Consider the following 21454-nt stretch of genomic DNA (forward strand, 5'->3'; position numbering starts at 1 on the left):
ATTGGGATCAGCAAGTGAGGAAATCAAGGATCCAATTGCACAAGGAGGTATTGAGGCCAAAGTCTTGGAGCTTATTGATGTTTTGTAGGGATGATGGTATTGAATGCTGAACTGTACTTGATAAAGATTATCCTTATGTATACATCTTTGCTGTCCAAATGTTCCAGGGTTGAGTAAGAGCCTACAAGATGGGATCTTCTGTGGACCCATTGCTCCAGAAGACAAATTGGAGTGGATCTGAATTGCTTCTAAGGCAGGAGTTGATATGTTTCATCGCCATCCTCTCAAAACACTTCGTCACTGTGGATGTAAGTGCTGCTGGAGTCACTGAGGCAGGTCACCATGCTCTTCTCAGGCGCCTGTATAATAGAAGCCTGCTTGAAGCAGATGGGTATCACACACTGCTGGTGAGAGAGGTTAAATATCTCAGTGAACACTCCAGCCAGTTGATCAACGCAGGTCTTTAATACTTGGCCAGATAACTATCTGGGCTGGATGCTTTTTGTGGATTCACCCCCTTGAAGGCTGCTTGCACGTTGGCCTCAAAGATTGAAATATTATAATCATCAGGAGATGTGGGAGTCCCTGATGGTATCTTCATGATTTGATGGCCAAAGCGGGCACAGGTGAGCATTGAGCTCATCCGGAAGCGAAGCCCTGCTCTCGTCCATGTCGCTTGATTTGACTTCATAAGAGGTGATAGTATTCAAACTCCGCCACAATTGTCGAGCATCCTTTGTTGATTCAACGTTAGTGCTGAATTGCCACTTTGCCCATGAGTTGGCTTTCCAGAGATCGTACCTGGACCTCTTGTGACTCTCCTGGATAGTCAGCATTGTGAGGGGCAGGTTGTGCCGCAAGAGCCTAGTTCATTAGTTGAGGATGTGACAAAGCACATTTTTTATCTCTTGGCACCAGAATTGTAGGCTGCCCCCAGCACATTGTTGGGTGGTGTTGGTTGTTGATGGAAACGATGAATTTCACTGAATGTTTCAATGTCTGAGTGATAAGTAAATGAATCCGAATCTGAAATTGATGAAGGTAGAGCAGTGGATGTGGGGATATGGATTTTAGTAAGGTGTTGGTCAAGGTTCCCCACGATAGGTTCATTCAGAAAGTCAGGAGGCATGGCATCCAGGGAGCCATCTTGGCTGTGTGGATCGGAATTGGCTTGCCCACAGAAGGCAGTGGGTGGTTTTAGGTGGAATACATTCTGCCTGGAGTTCGGTGACCAGTGGTGCTCCTGGGGAGCTGTTCTGGGACCCCTGCTCCTTGTCATTTTTATAAATGACTTGGATGAGGAAATGGAAGGGTGGGTTAGTAAGTTTATAAATGACACAAGGTTGGTGGAGTTGTGAGAGGCGTAGAAGATTGTTTGTAGGTTCAAAGGGACATTGACAGGATGCAGACCTGAGCTGAGAAATGGTAGATGGAATTCACCACAGGAAAGTATGAAGTGATTCACTTTGGAAGGTTGAACTTGAAGGCAGAATACAGGGTAAATGTCAGGATTCTTAGCAGTGTGGAGGAACAGGGGTATTTTGGGCTCCACACCCATAGGTCCCTCAAAATTGCCACACAAGTTGTTACGGTGGTTAAGAAGGAGTATGGCGTGTTGGGATTCATTTGTCAGGGGACTGAGTTCAAGAGCCGTGAGGTAATGTTACAGCTCTATAACCCTGGTTAGACCATACTCGCAGTATCGTGTTCAGTTCTGGTCACCTCATTATAGGAAGGATGTGGAAGCTGTAGAGAGGATGCAGAGGAGATTTACCAGGATGCTGCTTGGATTAGAGAGCATGTTTTATGAGGAGAGGCTGTGCGAGCTGGGGCTCTTCTCTTTGAAGAGAAGAAAGATGAGAGGTGTAGAATATGAAAGCACGACAGCACCTCTACTTCCTCAGGAGTCTGTGGAGGTTCAACATGTCATGGAAAACATTGGCCATCTTGTACAGATCTGTGCTGACTGGATACATTACGGCCTGGTGTGGGAACACCAATGCCTGTGAGGCAAAAGGTAGTGGATTCAGCTGAGTACATCACCAGTAAAGCCCTTCCAACCGTTGAGCACTTCTAATGAAACGTTGACGAGAAAAGCAGCATCCATCATCAGAGACCCTCACCACTCGGGCCACGCTCTGTTCTCACTGCTGCCGTCACGTAGAAGGTACATGTGCCTTTGGATTCGCACCGCCAGCTTCCTTCCCCCCAATCAACTGGCTCTTGACCAAAAGGGGATAGCTACTCTCATTTAAGGACTGTTACGTCATTATATTGAGGGTTGTTATACGTTGTTATTTCATGCTTGTTATTTGTTGCTATTTATCTATATTTGCATTTGCACAGTTTGTTCACTGATCCTGTGTACAGTTACTGTTCTGTAGATTTGCTAAGTATGCCCACAGAAAAAGAATCTCAGGGTTGTATGTGATGACATGTATGTACTCTGATAATAAATTTTACTTTGAACTTTGATAAGAGGCGGAGATTGAGCGGACAGATGGAGGCTTTATGCCAGGACTGCAATGGCTAATACAAGGGAGCCTCATTTTAAGGAGATTGGAGGAGAGTATTGCCGTCAGGCTCAGGAATCGATCGTCTCTGCTGTCAGACTAGTGAACCAATCCCCTCTGCCGGACTGGCGAACCGATCCCCTCTGCCGGACTGGCGAACCGATCCCCTCTGCCGGACTGGCGAACTGATCCTCTCTGCCAGATTCGTGAACCAATCCCCTCTGCCGCACTTGTGAAGCGATCCCCTCTGCTGGACTCGCGAACTGATCCCCTCTGCCGCACTCGCGAACAGATCCCCTCTGCAGCACTCGCGAACAGATCCCCTCTGCAGCACTCGCGAACAGATCCCCTCTGCAGCACTCGCGAACAGATCCCCTCTGCTGGACTCGCGATCTGATCCCCTCTGCCCTAAATGTTTATTTATTGATTTAAAGACGCAGCACGGTAATGCGTCCTCCCAGTCCAACAAGCCCATGCCGTCCAATTACACCCAATTACCTACTAGTGGTATGTCTTTGGAATGTGGGAGGAAAGCAGAGCAGCCAGAGGAAATCCACATGGTCATGTGAAGAACTCCTTATGGACAACAGTGGGAATTGAACCCAGGATACTGGTACTGTAAAGCATTACACTACCGTGCTGCCCATTCACGTGGACAGGGAGCTTCATTGCACCCAGGTGTAGATGACAATAACCTAATCTGAATGTGGACAACACCATCCACTTCCTCATCCCTCGCTTGTCCCGATCTCGGGCTGATCTGTTCCTGGGCCAGATGTGGCTGAAAGAGCCCAGTGGGGGTTGGAAATGACAGACAGGTGACAGCTGTTTGCTCAGAGCTGAATTTATTCAAATAAATCAGTCACAAAGCCGTTGTAATCTTGGTGACCCTGGTGTGAACTGGGGACAGATCACTCTGGTGTCCTGGATACTTGTACCGGGCCGGCGTGGAGGGGAGCTGTTGCAGAATCAGACCCTATGACAGACACCGTTAGCGATGGTGGGATGGAGTCCCTCTGCGCGAACAATGCATAAAGTCATCCTTGATGCTGCGTGGCTCTGGAAGGTTCTTCCACGCACTCAGCTCAGACGGAGAGTTGTATTGGTAGTACTGGGTGCCAATGAACAGATAGATGCCCCTACGATTGCACATTGCACCGTCCACCTGCGGGTGGCCAATGCGGACTCCGTCACCCAGCACCCTGGGGCTCTGCTTCAGATCGATAACCCGCATGTGGTTCCCTGCAACAGGACAGTGAGAGGGTTAGAATTAGGTTTAATATCACTGACACATGTCATGACATTTGCTTTGTGGCAGCAGAACACTGGCAGTACATAATCATAAAGACAAAAATGATAATACATGGAGTCATTCTCCATTCGGATATTTGATGGTAGAGGGGAAGAAGCTGTTCTTAAAACTTTGAGTATGTGTCTTCAGGCTCCTGTACCTCCTCCCTGATGGTAGAACAAACCAGCTTCTGGTACCCGGCAGAACCTGCACAGCCAATCAGCTGCTCCCCAACCTGCTCACGGCAAGATCCCACCAACAACATTTCAGGATATCATACACCTGCTGTGGCATTTCAGCACGCCATTGGCCCTGTAGAGTGTCCTGGCATTTCATTGGCCTTGTGGGTCATTCCAGCATGCCATTGGCCGTGCAGAGTGTCTTGGATTTCATTAGCCTTGTGGGTCATTCCAGCATGCCATTGGACCTGTAGAGTGCCCTGGCATTTCATTGGGCTTGTGGGTCATTCCAGCATGCTATTGGCCACACAGGGCAGTTCAATACACCACAGGTCACCTGAGGCAGCTCACCATCCAATCAGAATGGTAATATTCTGGTGGCAAATGGCATTCCTTTGTTCAAGAAGGGAGTAGGGGATAATGGTGGAAAGATTATTGGACAGAATTCTTAAGTAGTGGTGGAGGAGTGGGTTAGTGGGTAGAGGTGTTGATCAGTCTTACTGCTTGGGGAAAGTAACTGTTTTTGAGTCTGGTACTCCTGGTGTGGATGCTACCTAGCCTCCTCCCTGATGGGAGTGGGACAAACAGTCCATGAGCAGGGTGGGTGGGATCCTTCATGATGTTACTGGCCCTCTTCCAGCACCTTTCTGTATGTATATCCTTGATGGTGGGTAGGCTGGTGCCGGTGATGCGTTGGACATAGAAACATAGAAAATAGGTGCAGGAGTAGGCCATTCAGCCCTTCGAGCCTGCACCGCCATTTATTATGATCATGGCAGAGACAGGGTATATGAGTTTTTGGAGAAGAAGGGTTTGATTAGGGATGGTCAGCATGGCTTTGTGAGGGGCAGGTCATGCCTCACAAGCCTGATTGAATTATTTGAGGATGTGACAAAGCGCATTGATAATGGTAGAGCAGTGAATGTGGTGTATATACATTTTAATAAGAAGTTTGATAAGATTCCCCAGGTCATTGATAAAGTCAGGAAGTATGGGATCCAATGGAACTTGGCTGTGTGGATTCAGAATTGGCTTTTGCCCATAGAAGGCAGAGTAAGTCAGAATCCAAATCCAAATCGGAATTGAGTTTAATATCACCAGTGTATGTTGTGAAAACTTGTTGTTATGTGGCAGCAGTATACTGTAATACATAATCATAAAGATTAAAAATTACATAAATGCATATTTAAAATAAATTAAATGAGGTGCAAAAAGAGATCAAAATAAGAAAAAGAAATTTTGAGATAGCATTCATGGGTTCTTCGGTCATTCAGAAATGTGATGGTGGAGGGAACGAAGATGTTCCTGAAATGCTGGGTGTGTGTGGCTACAGGCCCCTGAACCTCCCCTTGATGGCGGGCTGGTGACCCAGAACTACAGAAGAAATGTTGTCCTAGATGGAGTATGTTCTGCCTGGAGGCCGGTGACCAATGGTGTTCTGTAGGAATCTGTTCTGTACCCCTGCTCTTTGTGAATTTACTGACTTGGATGAGGAAGTGGAAAGGTAGCGAGTCAGTTTGTAGGTGACAGAAGATCAATAGACTTGTGGATGGTGTAGAGGGTTCTAGTGGATTCCAATGGAGGTCAAACATGAAGGCAGAATACAGGGTTAATGACGGGATTCTTAGCAGTGAGGAGGAGCTGAGGGATCACGGGGCCACATCGATCGATTGATCCCTCAAAGTTGCCATGCAAATTGATAGGGTGGTTGTGAAGGTGTATGGTGTACTGGCCTCGATTAGTCGGGGGATTGAGTTCAAGAGCCATGAGGTAATGTGGCTCTAAGGGGACCAATATCCTGGCGGGAAGATTCGACAGAGCTGTTAAGGAGGGGGGTGGGAACCGGAATGATAGAGCGGAGGAAGGGGAAAACAGAAATAAATCTAAGATAGTGAGCAGTAAAGATGTCAGGAAAGACAGGCAGGTGATGGAGCAAATTTGCAGCCATTGGGATGAGTTGCAGGGCAATAAAGTTGTAGTGAAATCAAAGCAAAAAGTACCAAATACTGGACTTAAGGTGTTATACTTAAACGCACACAGCTTAAGGAATAAAGTGGATGATCTTATCGTACGGCTACAGATTGGCAGGTATGATATTGTGGCCATCACTGAGACGTGGCTAAAGGATGCATGTCTCTGGGAGCTGAACATCCAAGGATACACGGTGTATCGCAAGGATAGGAAGGTAGGTAGAGGGGGTGATGTGGCTTTATTGGTAAGAAATGACATCAAATCATTAGAAAGAGGTGACATAGGATCGGAAGGTACAGAATCTTTATGGGTTGAACTGAGAAATTCCAGGGGTAAAAGGATCCTGATGGCAGTTATTTATAGACCTCCAAACAGCTGCAGTGATGTGGACTACAAATTACAACAGGAAATAGAAAAGGCTTGTCAGAAGAGCAGTATTATGATAATTGTGGGGGATTTTAACATGCGAGTGGATTGGGAAAATCAGGTCAGCAGTGGATCTCAAGAGAGGGAATTTGTAGAATTTGTAGAGATGGCTTTTTAGAACAGCTTGTTGTTGAGCCCACTAGGGGATCGGCTGTACTGGATTGGGTATTGTGTAATGAACCGGAGGTGATTGGAGAGATTGAGGTGAAGGAACCCTTAGGAGGCCGTGATCATAACATGATTGAGTTCACTGTGAAATTTGAAAGAGAGAAGCCGAAATCTGATGTGTCGGTATTTCAGTGGAGTAAAGGAAATTATAGTGGCATGAGAGAGGAACTGGCCAAAGTTGACTGGAAAGGGACACTGGCGGGAAAGACAGCAGAGCAGCAGTGGCTGGAGTTTATGCGAGAAGTGAGGAAGGTGCAAGACAGGTATATTCCAAAAAAGAAGAAATTTTCGAGTGGAAAAAGGATGCAACTGTGGTTGACAGGAGAAGTCAAAGCCAAAGTTAAAGAAAAGGAGAGGGCATACAAGGAAGCAAAAATTAGTGGGAAGACAGAGGATTGGGAAGTTTTTAAAAGCTTACAAAAGGAAATAAGAAGGTCATTAAGAGGGAAAAGATGAAATATGAAAGGAAGTTAGCAAATAATACCAAAGGGGATACTAAAAGCTTTTTCAAGTATATAAAGAGTAAAAGACAAGTGAGAGTAAATATAGGACTGATAGAAAATGATGCTGGAGAAATTGTAATGGGAGATAAGGAGATGACGGAGGAAATGAAAAGTATTTTGCATCAGTCTTCACTGAGGAACTGGACACTCAGGGGTGTCAGGGAAGAAAAGTGTGCGCAGTCACAATTACGACAGAGAAAGTACTGAAGAAGCTGAATAGTCTAAAGGTAGATAAATCTCCCAGACCAAATAGAATGCACCCGCGTGTTCTGAAGGAAGTAGCTGTAGAGATTGTGGAGGCATTAGTGATGATCTTTCGAAAGTCGATAGATTCTGGCATGGTTCCGGAGGACTGGAAGATTGCAAATGTCACTCCGCTATTTAAGAAGGGGGCAAGGAAGCAAAAAGGAAATTATAGACCTGTTGGCTTGAAATCAGTGGTTGGGAAGTTGTTGGAGTCGATTGTCAAGGATGAGATTACGGAGTACCTGGAGGCATATGACAAGATAGGCAGAACTCAGCATGGTTTCCTTAAAGGAAAACCCTGCCTGACAAACCTATTACAATTTTTTGACGAAATGACCAGTAGGCTAGACAAGGGAGATGCAGTGGATGTTGTATATTTGGATTTTCAGAAGGCCTTTCACAAGGCGCCACACATGAGGCTGCTTAACAAGATAAGAGCCCATGAGATTACGGGTAGGTTACATACGTGGATAGGGTGTTGGCTGATTGGCAGGAAGCAGAGAGTGGGAATAAAGGGATCCTATTCTGGTTGGCTGCCAGTTACCAGTGGTGTTCCACAGGGGTCCGTGTTGGGGCCGCTTCTTTTTACGTTGTACGTCAACGATTTGGATTATGGAATAGATGGCTTTGTGGCTAAGTTTGCTGACGATACGAAGATAGGTGGAGGGGCTGGTAGTGCTGAAGAAACAGAGAGTCTGCAGAGAGACTTAGATAGATTGGAAGAATGAGCAAAGAAGTGGCAAATGAAATATAATGTTGGAAAGTGTATGGTTATGCACTTGGGCAGAAGAAATAAACAGGCAGACTATTATTTAAATGCGGAAAGAATTCAAAGTTCTGAGGTGCAATGGGACTTGGGAGTCCTCGTACAGGATACCCTTAAGGTTAACCTCCAGGTTGAGTTGGTGGCGAAGAAGGCGAATGCAATGTTGGCATTCATTTCTAGAGGAATAGAGTATAGAAGCAGGGATGTGATGTTGAGGCTCTATAAGGCGCTGGTAAGACCTCACTTGGAGTACAGTGGGCAGTTTTGGTCTCATTTAAGAAAGAATGTGCTGAGGTTGGAGAGGATACAGAGAAGGTTCACTAGAATGATTCCAGGAATGAGGGGGTTAACATATGAGGAACGTTTATCCACTCTTGGACTGTATTCCTTGGAGTTTAGAAGAATGAGGGGGGACCTCATAGAAACATTTCGAATGTTGAAAGGCATGGACAGAGTGGATGTGGCAAAGTTGTTTCCCATGATGGGGGAGTCTAGTACGATAGGGCATGACTTAAGGATTGAAGGGCGCCCATTCAGAACAGAGATGTGAAGAAATTTTTTTAGCCAGAGGGTGGTGAATCTATGGAATTTGTTGCCACGGGTGGCAGTGGAAGTCAAGTCATTGGGCATATTTAAAGCAGAGATTGATAGGTACCTGAGTAGCCAGGGCATCAAAGGTTATGGTGAGAAGGCGGGGGAGTGGGACTAAATGGGAGAATGGATCAGCTCATGATAAAATGGTGGAGCAGACTCGATGGGCTGAATGGCCGACTTCTGCTCATTTGTCTTATGGTCTTATGGTCTCTATGAAACTCTGGTTAGACCATACTCGGAATATTGAGTTCCGTTCTAGTCACCTCTTTATAGGAAGGATATGGAAGTTGGAGAGGGCGTAGAGGGGATTTACCAGGATACTGCCTGAATAGGGAGCATGTCTTATGAGGATAAATAGGATGAGTAGAATGAGTTAGGGATTTTCCCTGTGGAGCAAAGGAGAATGAGAGGTGACTTGATAAGAGGTGTCCAAGATGATAAGAGGCATAGATTAGTGGACAGCCAGAGACTTTTTCCCAGGGTGGAAATGGTTAATATGTGGGGCATAGTTTTGAATGTGATTGGAGGAAAGTATAGGAGGATGTTAGAAGTAGGTTTCTTTACACGGAGAGTGGTGGGTCTGTGGAACATGCTGCCAGGGGTGGTGGTAAAGGCAGGTTAGGGACAATTAAGAGACTCTTAGATAGGCACATGGATGATAGAAAAATGGAGGGCTATGTGGGAGGGAAGGGTTAGATTGATGGTGGAGTAGGTTAAAGTGTCAACAGGAAAGCTTCAATGTCTGGCCTTACCTGAGATGACGTAGAGCAGGGACGTATTTGGGCAGATGAAGGTGGCGCTAACATGAATGCCAGAAATTCCCAGCTCGTCGCTGACTGGTTTGGGATATCCTTCAATCAGACTGTATCCTGCAATGGCTTTATAGATGTAGAGCTGCGATCCCTGTGAAGGGGAGAAAGAGCAATAGCCATTAATGTTGTGTTTTCCACTGAATGGCAACGCAGACCGAAAACACAGACAACAGTCAGAAACACTCACCAACAAACAGTCAGTCTGAAACACTCTTCAACACACAAGAACACCTTCAATAGAAGTGACATGTGGATCTACGTGAGGAAGATCATGAGCATAAGGAGGCAAGTGGGGGAGGAAATAGTGGACTTCCCTCACCCACTTTCAACAGATGTTGCCTCAAAAAGATGGCATCCATCATTGAGAATTCCTGCCATCCAGCCAGGACACGCTCTCTCCCCCCACCATCCAGCCAGGACACGCTCTCTCCCCCCACCATACAGCCAGGACACGCTCTCTCCCCCCACCATCCAGCCAGGACACGCTCTCTCCCCCCGCCATCCAGCCAGGACACGCTCTCTCCCCCCACCATCCAGCCAGGACACGCTCTCTTCCCCCGCCATCCAGCCAGGACACGCTCTCTCCCCCCGCCATCCAGCCAGGACACGCTCTCTCCCCCCGCCATGCAGCCAGGACACGCTCTCTCCCCCCGCCATCCAGCCAGGACACGCTCTCTCCCCCCACCATCCAGCCAGGACATGCTCTCTCTCCCCTCACCATCCAGCCAGGACACGCTCTCTCCCCTCATACGTCCAGCCAGGAAACGCTCTCTCCCCCCACCATCCAGCCAGGACACGCTCTCTCCCCCCACCATCCAGCCAGGACACGCTCTCTCCCCCCACCATCCAGCCAGGACATGCTCTCTCTCCCCTCACCATCCAGCCAGGACACGCTCTCTCCCCTCATATGTCCAGCCAGGACACACTCTCTCCCCCCACCGTCCAGCCAGGATACGCTCTCTCCCCTCATATGTCCAGCCAGGACACACTCTCTCCCCCCACCATCCAGCCAGGACACGCTCTCTCCCCCCACCATCCAGCCAGGACACGCTCTCTCCCCTCATAGGTCCAGCCAGGACACGCTCTCTCCCCTCATATGTCCAGCCAGGACATGCTCTCTGCTCTCATATGTCCAGCCAGGACACGCTCTCTCCCCCCACCATCCAGCCAGGACACGCTCTCTCCAGGATATACAGGACATCCAGACAGGATGTGCTCTCTCCCCTCATATATCCAGCCAGAACACGCTCTCTGCTCTCATATGTGCAGCCAGGACATGCTCTCTCCAGGACATCCAGACATCCAGCCAGGACATGCTCACATGTCTAATACCAGAGGGCAAGCATCGAAGGTGAGAGGGGATGTGAGGGGTAAGGTTTTTACTCCAAGAGTGATGGATGCCTGGAATGCGCTGCCTGGCATGGTGGCAGAGGCAAACACACTGGAAGCTTTTAGAAAACATTTGGATAGGCACATGGATGTAAGGAAGAAGGAGGGATATCGACACAGTGCAGGTAGGAGGGATTAGTGTTTGTGTGTTTTTGATTTGCTTTTTAGCTGGTTTAGTACAACTCTGTGCGCCAAATGGTTTGTTCCTGTGCTGTACTGTTCTATGTTCTCAGCGTTATCAGGAAAGAGGGAAAGGAGTCTGAAAGCGCACACTTAATATTTCAGCAGCTGATTTTCCCTCTGCCACCAGATTTCTGAACGGACAATGAATCCATGTACACTGCCTCATTAATTTTTTTGCTCTCTTTTTTTGCACCACTTAATTTATTTGTTATATATAGATATTTCTTATTGTAATTTATAGTCTTTTTACAATTTTTCTGTGTTGCAATGTACTGCTGCCACAGAACAACTAATTTCACAACAGTGATACTAAACCCGATTCTGAGCCAGGTGCAGGTACAGTACAAACAAGTTGGGCTGAAGGGCCTGACGGCATCTCAGCCAGGAGCCCCAGGGGGTGAATTGGACCAGCATGTCTGTTTGCATGTACTGGCGTCTGTGGTCTGACCCAGGAGCTCCGGGAGATGAGCTGGACCTCAATTGGACACTCACCTGGATGAAGTACATCTTCTTGTCCCAGCTAAATGCTCCATTCAGCTTCCCATGCAGGGACGTCCAACTCGAGTTTAGGGTCAAGGGGTGCCAACCCATTCGCTTCATGTCTACCCGGAAGTACCAATTATCTGCATTGTCACCAGAAACACCGGTTACTTTGGATACGGGTGTCCATCTGAACCCTGGTGTCTGATGTTCACTCTAAAAACAATACTGAATGTGACTCACCTCCCCAGAAACCCAGGAGCCCTTATCTAACTCCCTCCGGATCCCCTCCCCCTTGTGGCTCCTTCCCACTCTCGTGAATGGTTGGACCTGAATAACACTATAAGCTGCACTCCAATTCCCCTGGAGTTCGGAAGAATGAGGGTGGATCTCATCGAAATCCATCGAAATTGAAAAGCCCAATTAGAGTGGATATGAAGAGGTTGTTTCCTATAGTGGGGGAGTCTCAGACTCGAGGGCACAGACTCAGAATAGAGGGACATCCATTTAGAACAGAGATGAGGAGGAATTTCTTTAGCCAAAGAGTGGTGAATCCGTGGAATTCTTTGCCACCGATGACACAAAGGTTGGGGGTGTTGTGGATAGTGTGGAGGGCTGTCGGAGGTTACACCGGGACATTGATAGGATGCAAAACTGGGCTGAGAAGTGGCAGATGGAGTTCAACCCAGATAAGTGTGAGGTGGTTCATTTTGGTAGGTCAAATATGATGGCAGAATATAGCATTAATGGTAAGACTCTTGGCAGTGTGGAGGATCAGAGGGACCTTGGGGTCCGAGTCCATAGGACACTCAAAGCAGCTGCGTAGGTTGACGCTGTGGTTAAGAAGGCGTACGGTGTATTGGCATTCATTAATCGTGGAATTAAATTTAGGAGCCGAGAGGTAATGTTGCAGCTATATAGGACACTGGTCAGATCCCACTTGGAGTACTGTGCTCAGATCTGGTTGCCTCACTACAGGAAGGATGTGGAAACCATAGAAAGGGTGCAGAGGAGATTTACAAGGATGCTGCCTGGATTGGAGAGCATGCCTTATGAAAACAAGTTGAGTGAACTCGGCCTTTTCTCCTTGGAGTGACGGAGGACGAGAGGTGACCTGATAGAGGTGTGTAAGACGAGAGGCATTGATTGTGTGGATAGTCAGAGGCTTTTTCCCAGGGCTGAAATGGTTGCCACAAGAGGACACAGGTTTAACGTGCTGGGGAGTAGGTATAGAGGTATCGGGGGTAAGTTTTTTTACGCAGAGAGTGGTGAGTGCGTGGAATGGGCTGCCAGCAATGGTGGTGGAGGTGGATACGATAGGGTCTTTTAAAAGACTTTTAGATAGGTACATGGAGCTTAGAAAAATAGAGGGCTATGGGTAACCCTAGTAATTTCTATGGTAAGGACATATTTGGCACAACTTTGTGGGCTGAAGGTCCTGTATTGTGCTGTAGGTTTTCTATGTTTCTATGGCTGTGGAGGTCAAATCATTGGGTATATTTTAAGCAGAATTTAAGTTCTTGATTTGTCAGGCTGTTAAAGGTTACAGAGGGAAGGCAGAAGAATGGGGTTGAGAGTGATATTAAATGAGCCATGATGGAATGGTGGAACAGAACTGATGGGCTGAACGGCCTAATTCTGCACTTTGTCTTGTGGTCACTTCCTCGATACACTGATGTACAGAATGATCTGTCTGGGTGGCAGGCCTACTGAAGCCTTCCACTCTTAGCAGTGTGGAGGAACAGAGGGGTCTTCAGGTCCATGTCATAGATCCCTCAAAGTTGTCACGCAACTCGATAAGGTGGTTAAGAAGGTGTTTGGTGTGTTAACCTTCTTAAGTCGGGGGATTGAGTTCAGAGCCGTGAGGTAATGTTGCAGCTCTCTAAAACTCTGGTTAGACCACACTTGGAATATTGTGTTCAGTTCTGGTCGCCTCATTATAGGAAGGATGTGGAAGCTTTAGAGAGGGTGCAGGGGAGATTTACCAGCCAGAGACTCTTTCCAAGGGTGGAAATGGCTAACACGAGGGGGCATAGTTTGAAGGTGATTTGAGGAAAGTGTAGGGGGTTGTCAGAGGTAGGTTTTCTACGTAGAGAGTGGTGGATGTGTGAAACACACTGCCGGGGCTGGTAGTGGAGTCAGATACATTCGGGACATTTAAGAGACTCTTAGATGGGCACATGGATGATAAAGAAATGGAGGCTATGTGGGAGGTAAGGGTTAGATTGATCTTGGAGTGGGTTAAAGGGTTGGCACAACATTGTGGGCTGAAGGACCTGTATTTTGCTGTAATTTTTTCATTTCTTATTTATGTTATTGAGCATGGACTAGACCCTTCTGGCCCCCGGCCATTTGAACCATGCCTCCCTGCAACCCCACTGATTTCATCCTATCCTAACTACAGGACAATTTATAATCACCAATTAACCTCTGGCTGGTACTTGGATTGTCAGCGGAAGGCAACACACACAGACTAAACGCACGTGGTCATGAGGAAAATGCACAATCTTCTTACAGGCAGCGGTGGGAACTGAAACCCGGCTCACCTGTACTGTAAAGCGTTGGGCTGAGCACTACATAAGTACGCCGTCTTATAATGTTCTGTGGCCAACGATCTGTGGCCCACCATCTGTGACCTACAGTCTATGGTCCACAGTCTGTGGCCTGCAGTCCATGTATCTGGGTATGTGAAGCAAAAAGCAACACACAGAGTATGGGTGATGGTAGGTTGTGGCTGGGATGGGGAGTGTGGTGAATCCCTGGAATTCTCTGCCTCCAGACTGTGGAGACTCCATTTCTCCGTGTATTCAGGAAGACAATAGATGGATCTTTGGATAAGGGGAATAAGGCTGATGCAGGATCTGAGCCAGATCAGCCACAAGAGGCTGTATAGCCTCCTCCTTCCTCCTGCCTGTTTGAACTCACCTCGGAAGGCGTAGACCCTCCCCAGCTCATCCTCATCAAACTCATCGAAGGGGACGTTGCTGCAGCGGTTGAAGATGTTCTTGTCAATGGTAGTGTTCCCGCTCCAGTGGCCTGAGGAAGAGAAGGTTCCCTCCTATCGTGAGTTTCCATAGACACATAAAATGCTCCCTCATGCAGCAGCCGGTTCCCACGTCCTTGGCCGGAGTATGGTGATCACCCATTGCACACACAATATGGACAAGGACTGAATGCCAAAGGAACAACAGGGAGTGGCGAGGTGCTGTGACAGGGGTCGATAGGCAGGGTGGGAGCTCAGGCCTAGGGACTGGAACCATAATGAAGGACCCTCATCACCCAGGACGTGCCCTCTTCTCATCACTACCATGGTGGGGGGGGGGGGGAAGGGAGAGAAGCCTGAAGACACACGCCCAACATTTTAGAAACAAGTTCTTCCCCCCGTCATCAAATTCCTGAATGGTCCAGAAACCCATGCACACTACCTCAGTATTTTGCTCTCTTTTAGCACTACTCATTTATATATACACAATCAGTGGCCACTTTATCAGGTACATGGTACAGCTGCTCATTAGTGCAAATATCTAATCAGCCAATCACGTGGCAGCAACACAATGCACAAAAGCATGCAGGCACGGTCAAGGGGTTCAGTTGTTGTTCAGACCAAACATCAGAAAGGGGAAGGAATGTGACTTTTGACTATGGACTGATGGTTGGTGCCAGATGGGGTGGTTTGAGTATCTCAGAAACTGTTAATCTACTGGGATTTTCATGCACAACAGTCTCTAGTTCAAAGAAATTTGAACAAAAAATGAAACAAAGCATCCAGTGAGTGGCAGTTTTGTGGACACAAATGCCTTGTTAATGAGAGAGGTCAGAGAAGATGGTCAGACTAGTTCAAGCTTACAGGAAGGTGACAGTAACCCAAATAATCATGTGCTACAACGGTGGCGCCCAGAAGAGCATCTCTGGCAGCTCGACATGTCGAACCTTGAAGTGGATGGGCTACAGCAGAAGACCACAACGGGTTCCACTCCTGTACCTATTAAAGAGGCCACTGAGTGTGCGTATATATTCTTACTGTAACTTATAGTGTTTTCATGTATTGCACTGTACTGCTGCCACAGAACAACAAATTTCATGAGATAGGTCAGTGATAGTAAACTTGATTTGGAACACAGAACAAGTTGCTGGGGGAATACAATGGATAGGGCAGCGTCTGTGGAGGCAAAGCGGTGTGTAGACGGTTCGGATTGGGACCTGCATCGGGACTGGGAACCGTAAGATAGAGGAGAAAAATTATGCCATTTGGCTCATCCAATCTGGTCTGCTGTTTTATCATGACTGATCGAGTTCTCTTTCAGCCCCTTTCTCCTGCTTTCTCCCCACAATCTTGCACACCCTGACTGATCAAGAATCTATCAAGCTCTGCCTTAAATACACCCAATCATTTGGCCTCACAGCTGCCTATGGTAACAAATTCCACAGATTCAGCATCCTTTAGCTGCACAAATTCCTCATCTCCATTCTAAAAGGACACCCCTCTATTCTGAGGCTGTGCCTTCCAGTCCTAGACTCCCCCACCAGTGGAAAGATCCCCTCCACATCTAGTCTTATCGATGTCTTAAAACATTCGATAGCTTTCAATGAGATCCCTCTTCATTCTTCTAAATTTTTGTGAGTACATCCAGAACTGTCAAATGCTCTTTTATTCCCAGAATCATTCTTGCGAATCTCCTCTGAACGGTCTCCAATGTCAGAACATCCTTTCTCAGATAAGGGGCCTAAAACTGCTCACAATATTCCAAGTGAGGCCTCACTAGTGCTTTATAAAGCCTCAACAATACATTCTTGCTTTTCTATATTAATCTACTTGTAATTAATGCAAAAATTGCATTTGCCTTCCTCACCACTGAGTCAACCTGCAAATTAACCTTTAGGGAATCCTGCAAGAGGACTCCCAAGTCCTTGTGTATCTCAGATATTTGAATTTTCTCTCCAATTAGAAAATAGTGTACTCTTTTATTTGCATGCCCATACACTTCACGATACTGTATTCTATCTACCAGTTCTTTGCCCATTCTCCTAATCTGTCTAAGTCCTCCTTCAGTCTTTCAAATCGCAGGGAAAATTCTATTATGATTATTGCCTCCTTCCTGTTCCTTTACCTTAAGTTCCCTAATCAAGTCTGGTTCATTGGTCCTTAAGACTATAAGATATAGGAGCAGAATTAGGCCATTTGGCCCATCAAGTCTCTTCTGCCATTTTATCATAGCTGATCCAATTTACCTCACAGCCCCAATCTCCCGTTTTTCTCCCTGTATCCCTTCATGCCCTGACTAATCAAGAATCTATCAACCTCTGCCTTAAATATGCATAAAGACTTGGCATCCACAGCTGTCTGTGGCTAAGAATGCCACAAATTTCAATAGGGTCTTTTAAGAGCCTCTTAGATAGGTACATGGAGCTTAGAAAAACAGAGGGCGATCTGCTAGGGAAATTCTAGGCAGTTTCTAGCGTAGGTTACATGGTTGGCACAACATTGAGGGCCGAAGGGCCTGTAATGTGCTGTAGATTTCTATGTTCTATTCACCACTCTCTGGCTAAATAAATACTTTCTCATCTCCATTCTAAAAGGACATCCCTCTATTCTCAGGCTGTCTCCTCTTGTCTGGGACTCTACCACAAAGGAAACAACACCTCCATATCCACTCTATCAAGGCCTTTCAATATTCGATTGGTGTCAATGAGAACCTCCCCATTTCTTCTAAATTCTAGTGAATTCAGGCCCAGAGCCATCAAACGGTCTTTATACGACAAACCATTCAATCCTGGAATCATTTTCATGAATCTCCGTTGAACCCTCTCTAGTTTCAGCACATCCTTTCTAAGGTAATGGGCCCAAAACTGCTCACAATACTCGAAGTGAGGCCTCACCAGTGCTTTAGAAATTCTCGATATTACATCCTTGTTTTGTATTGTAATCCTCTTCAAATGAATGGTAATGTCACATTTGCCTTCCTCACCACAGACTCTTTCCTGTAATACCATAGGCTTGTAACTTGTTAAGCAGCCTCATGTGTGGCACCTTGTCAAAGGCCTTCTGAAAATCCAAGTACACAACATCAACCGATTCTCTTTTGTTTATCCTGCCTGTTATTTCTTCAAAGAATTCCAACAGGTTTGTTGGCAAGACTTTCCCTTGAGGAAACCATGCTGAATACAGCCTGTTTTATCCTGTGCCTCCAAGTACCCAGAAACCTCTTGCTTAATAGTAGACTCCAACATCTCCACAACCACTAAGGTTAGACTAACTGGCCTGTAGTTTCCTTCCTCTCATCCGCTTCTCTTGAAGAATGGAATGGCATTTTCAATTTTCCAGCCTTCTGGAACATTTCCAGAATCTAGTGATTCTTGAAAGATCGGTACTAATAACTCCACAGTCTCTTCAGCCACCTCTTTCAGAATCCTGGGGTGGACACCGTCTGGTCCAATTGACTTACTCAGTTCATTCCCTTGTCCCCCATTACTTCCTCTCCAGCACTGTTTTCTATCCATGCGATATCGACTCTTTCCTCTAGTTTACACATTATGTATCTGAAGAAACTTTGTATCCTCTTTAATATGCGAACAACAGGAATTCTGCAGATGCTGGAAATTCAAGCAACGCACATAAAAGTTGCTGGTGAACGCAGCAGGCCAGGCAGCATCTGTAGGAAGAGGTACAGTCGACGTTTCAGGCCGAGACCCTTCGTCAGGACTAACTGAAGGAAGAGTGATTTGAAAGTTGGAGGGGGAGGGGGAGATCCAAAATGATAGGAGAAGACAGGAGGGCGAGGGATGGAGCCAAGAGCTGGACAGGTGATTGGCAAATCCTCTCGTATCCCTTTTGCCTATCACCTGTCCAGCTCTTGGCTCCATCCCTCCTCCTCCTGTCTTCTCCTATCATTTTGGATCTCCCCCTCCCCCTCCAACTTTCAAATCCCTTACTAGCTCTTCCTTCAGTTAGTCCTGGCGAAGGGTCTCGGCCTGAAACGTCGACTGTACCTCTTCCTAGAGATGCTGCCTGGCCTGCTGCGTTCACCAGCAACTTTTATGTGTGTTGCTTGATCCTCTTTAATATTATTGAATAGCTTAATTTCGTATTCCTTCTTTACCTGCTTAGTGACTTTTTTAGTTGCCAACTGCTTGTTTTTAAAAGCTTCCCAATCCTCTAACTTTTTGCTCTATAATATGCCCTCTCTTTTCCTTTTATGTCAGCTTTGACTTCTCTTGGTAACCATTCTTTCCCTCTCCACCCCTCTCCGCTTTCCACAGGGATCGGTCCCTCCGCGACTCCCTGTTCCACACGTCCCTCCCCACGGATCTCCCACCCAACACTTATCCCTGTAAGTGTAAGTGCTACACCTGTCCCTACACCTCCTCTCTTGCCACCATTCAGGGCCCCAAACAGTCCTTCCAGGTGAGGCTACACTTCACTTGTGAGTCTGTTGGGGTCATCTATTGCATCCGGTGCTCCCGGTGCGGCCTCCTCTACATCGGTGAAACCCGACGCAGATTGGGGGACCGCTTCGTCAATCACCTCCGCTCCGTCCGCCACAACAAGACAGAATCTCTCGGTAGCCACCCACTTCAACTCTGCTTCCCATTCCCATTCAGATATGTCCATACATGGCCTCCTCTACTGCCATGATGAGGTTAAACTCAGGTTGGAGGAGCAACACCTCAAATACCGTCTAGGTGGTCTCCAGCCCTTTGGTATGAACATAGAATTCTCCAACTTCCAGTAATTCCCTCCCCCTCCCTTCCCCTATCCCAGTTTCACTCTGTCCCCTCCCCCAGCTGCCTATCACCTCCCTCATGGTTCCGCCTCCTTCTACTACCCATTGTGCTTTCCCCTATTCCTTCTTCACCTTTCCTGCCTATCACCTCCCTGCTTCCCCTCTCCCACCCCTTTATCTTTCCCCTTACTGGCTTTTCACCTGGAACCTACCAGCCTTCTCCTTCCCACCCTCCCCCCACCTTCTTTATAGGGCCTCTGCCCCTTCCCTCTACAGTCCTGATGAAGGGTTCCGGCCTGAAACGTTGACTGATCGTTTCCACGGATGCTGCCTGACCTGCTGAGTTCCTCCAGCGTGTTGTGAGTGTTGCTTTGACCCCAGCATCTGCAGAGTATTTTGTGTTTACATTGTTGTGTTATCTTGCTTTTAGAATACTTCTTCCTTTTTGGGATGTATAGATCCTGTAATATTGCACAACACCCAATCCAGAATAGCTGATCCCCTAGTGGTCTCAACCGTGAGCTGCTCTAAAAAGCCATCTCATAGGCATTCTATAAATTGGACGTTCAGACACGATTCAGTGATGCCCACAGCATATATGTCAATCTCTAACTGTGCTACAAGATCATCAATGTGTGCATTCAAATATGACACCCTCTTCATCACCCTTTTCATTTTGTTCCCCTTTATAAGTTGCAGCTCATCTTGTTGACTGCAATTTTGCCCTAACGTCAGCCTCTCCTTGCCAGCTGTCTCACGAGACACTGCCTCTGTTTGTAAACCAACTGCCCATCCTCAGCCCTATTGCCCCACCTGTAGAATTGCGGGGTATAGACAGCAAGCAGGTTGGGTGGGACTACAACCAGCGGTTGTAGGTTAAGAGTGAAAGGTGTAAAGTTTAAAGGGAAACTTCTTCACTCAGAGGGTGGTGAGTGTGTGGAATGAGCTGCCTGCAGAAGTTGTTGATGCGGGTTCAATTTCAAAACTTAAGAGAAATTTGGACAGGTACATGGTTGAAAGGGGTATAGAGGGCTACGGTCGGATTGCGGGGCAATGGGAGAAGGCAGATAAATAGTTTGGAGCAGTCTAGATGGGCCAAGTGGCCTGTTTCTGTGCTGTAGTGTTCAATGACTATGGATGTTTTGGAGCGATGGGGTTGTTGGAAAGTGAGAAGCAGAGAGATCTCCCTATTTGCCTCTGAGGGCCGGCATTCCAAAAAACAAGAACAGGACACTCACCTCGGCCTTCACATCTGAAGAAGTAATCACGGATGTCTTTCGGGTATCCCGGAGGAACTTGCCCAGTGGTGGGGTTGAAACGAGTGAAGGTTGTTCCTGTGAAGCAGTAATATCTGTCGATCCATCGCATCATGGCTGAACAGCCACGGACTCCTTGCCAGCTCTTTGCTTTCACTGTCTTGGTGCTCAGATCCAGTAGGTACATGGTGTCTCCTGCAAAGACAGAAGGGATGGATTGAAAGTCAGGCTTACTGTCAGATGTTCAAGTCCACGTGTGCACAGGGGCTTTGGAAAACTTATTTCAATGACTTACTTAGAAGAATGAGAGGAGATTTTATAGAAACATATAAAATTATGAAAGGGATAGGTAAGGTGGAGGAAGGAAAGTTGTTTCCACTGGTAGATGAGACTAGAACTAGGGGACATAGCCACAAGATTCGGGGGAGTAAATTTAGGATGGAGATGAGGAGGAACTGCTTTTCCCAACGAGTGGTGAATCTGTGGAATTCTCAGTCCAATGAAGCAGTGAGGGCTACCTCAGTAAGTATATTTAAGACAAGGTTGGATAGATTTTTGCATAGTAGGGGAATGGGGGAAAAGGCAGGTAGGTGGAGATGAGTCTATGGCCAGATTGGCCATGATCTTATTGAATGGCGGAGCAGGCTCGATGGGCCAGATGGACGACTCCTGCTCCAATTTCTTATGTTCTTATGTTTACTTAGAAAGATATCAAATTTCATGACAAATACAGTGATATTAAACCTAATTTTGATTGTGATTGTGATTCTGATTTTAACAGCATCAGATATATATACGTATTTAAAGATACAGTGTGTTACAGACCCTACCAGCCCAACGACCCCCTCTGCACAGCAACCTGCTGATCTAACACCAGCCTAATCTCAGGATAATTTACAATAACCAATTAACTCACTAATCCGTGGGATGGACGTGATTATTGTGAGTGGGGAACA

General features: G+C 46.9%; 1 protein-coding gene across 1 annotated transcript in view; it reads right to left on the bottom strand.

Moving 5' to 3' along the window:
- Nucleotides 1-3341: 3341 nt before the first annotated feature.
- hpxa (hemopexin a) overlaps nt 3342-21454 on the bottom strand; it is a 39169-nt gene continuing 21056 nt past the window's right edge. The window contains exons 6-10 of the mRNA XM_072262432.1: nt 20481-20693; nt 14447-14557; nt 11534-11664; nt 9410-9560; nt 3342-3755 (exon numbers count right to left, since the gene is read on the bottom strand). Coding sequence (XP_072118533.1) covers nt 3505-3755; nt 9410-9560; nt 11534-11664; nt 14447-14557; nt 20481-20693 — 857 coding nt within the window. The 3' untranslated portion in view covers nt 3342-3504. The remainder of the gene's footprint in view (nt 3756-9409; nt 9561-11533; nt 11665-14446; nt 14558-20480; nt 20694-21454) is intronic.

The sequence above is a fragment of the Mobula birostris genome, chromosome 7 (assembly GCF_030028105.1).
Source record: "Mobula birostris isolate sMobBir1 chromosome 7, sMobBir1.hap1, whole genome shotgun sequence".
Lineage (NCBI taxonomy): Eukaryota > Metazoa > Chordata > Chondrichthyes > Myliobatiformes > Myliobatidae > Mobula > Mobula birostris.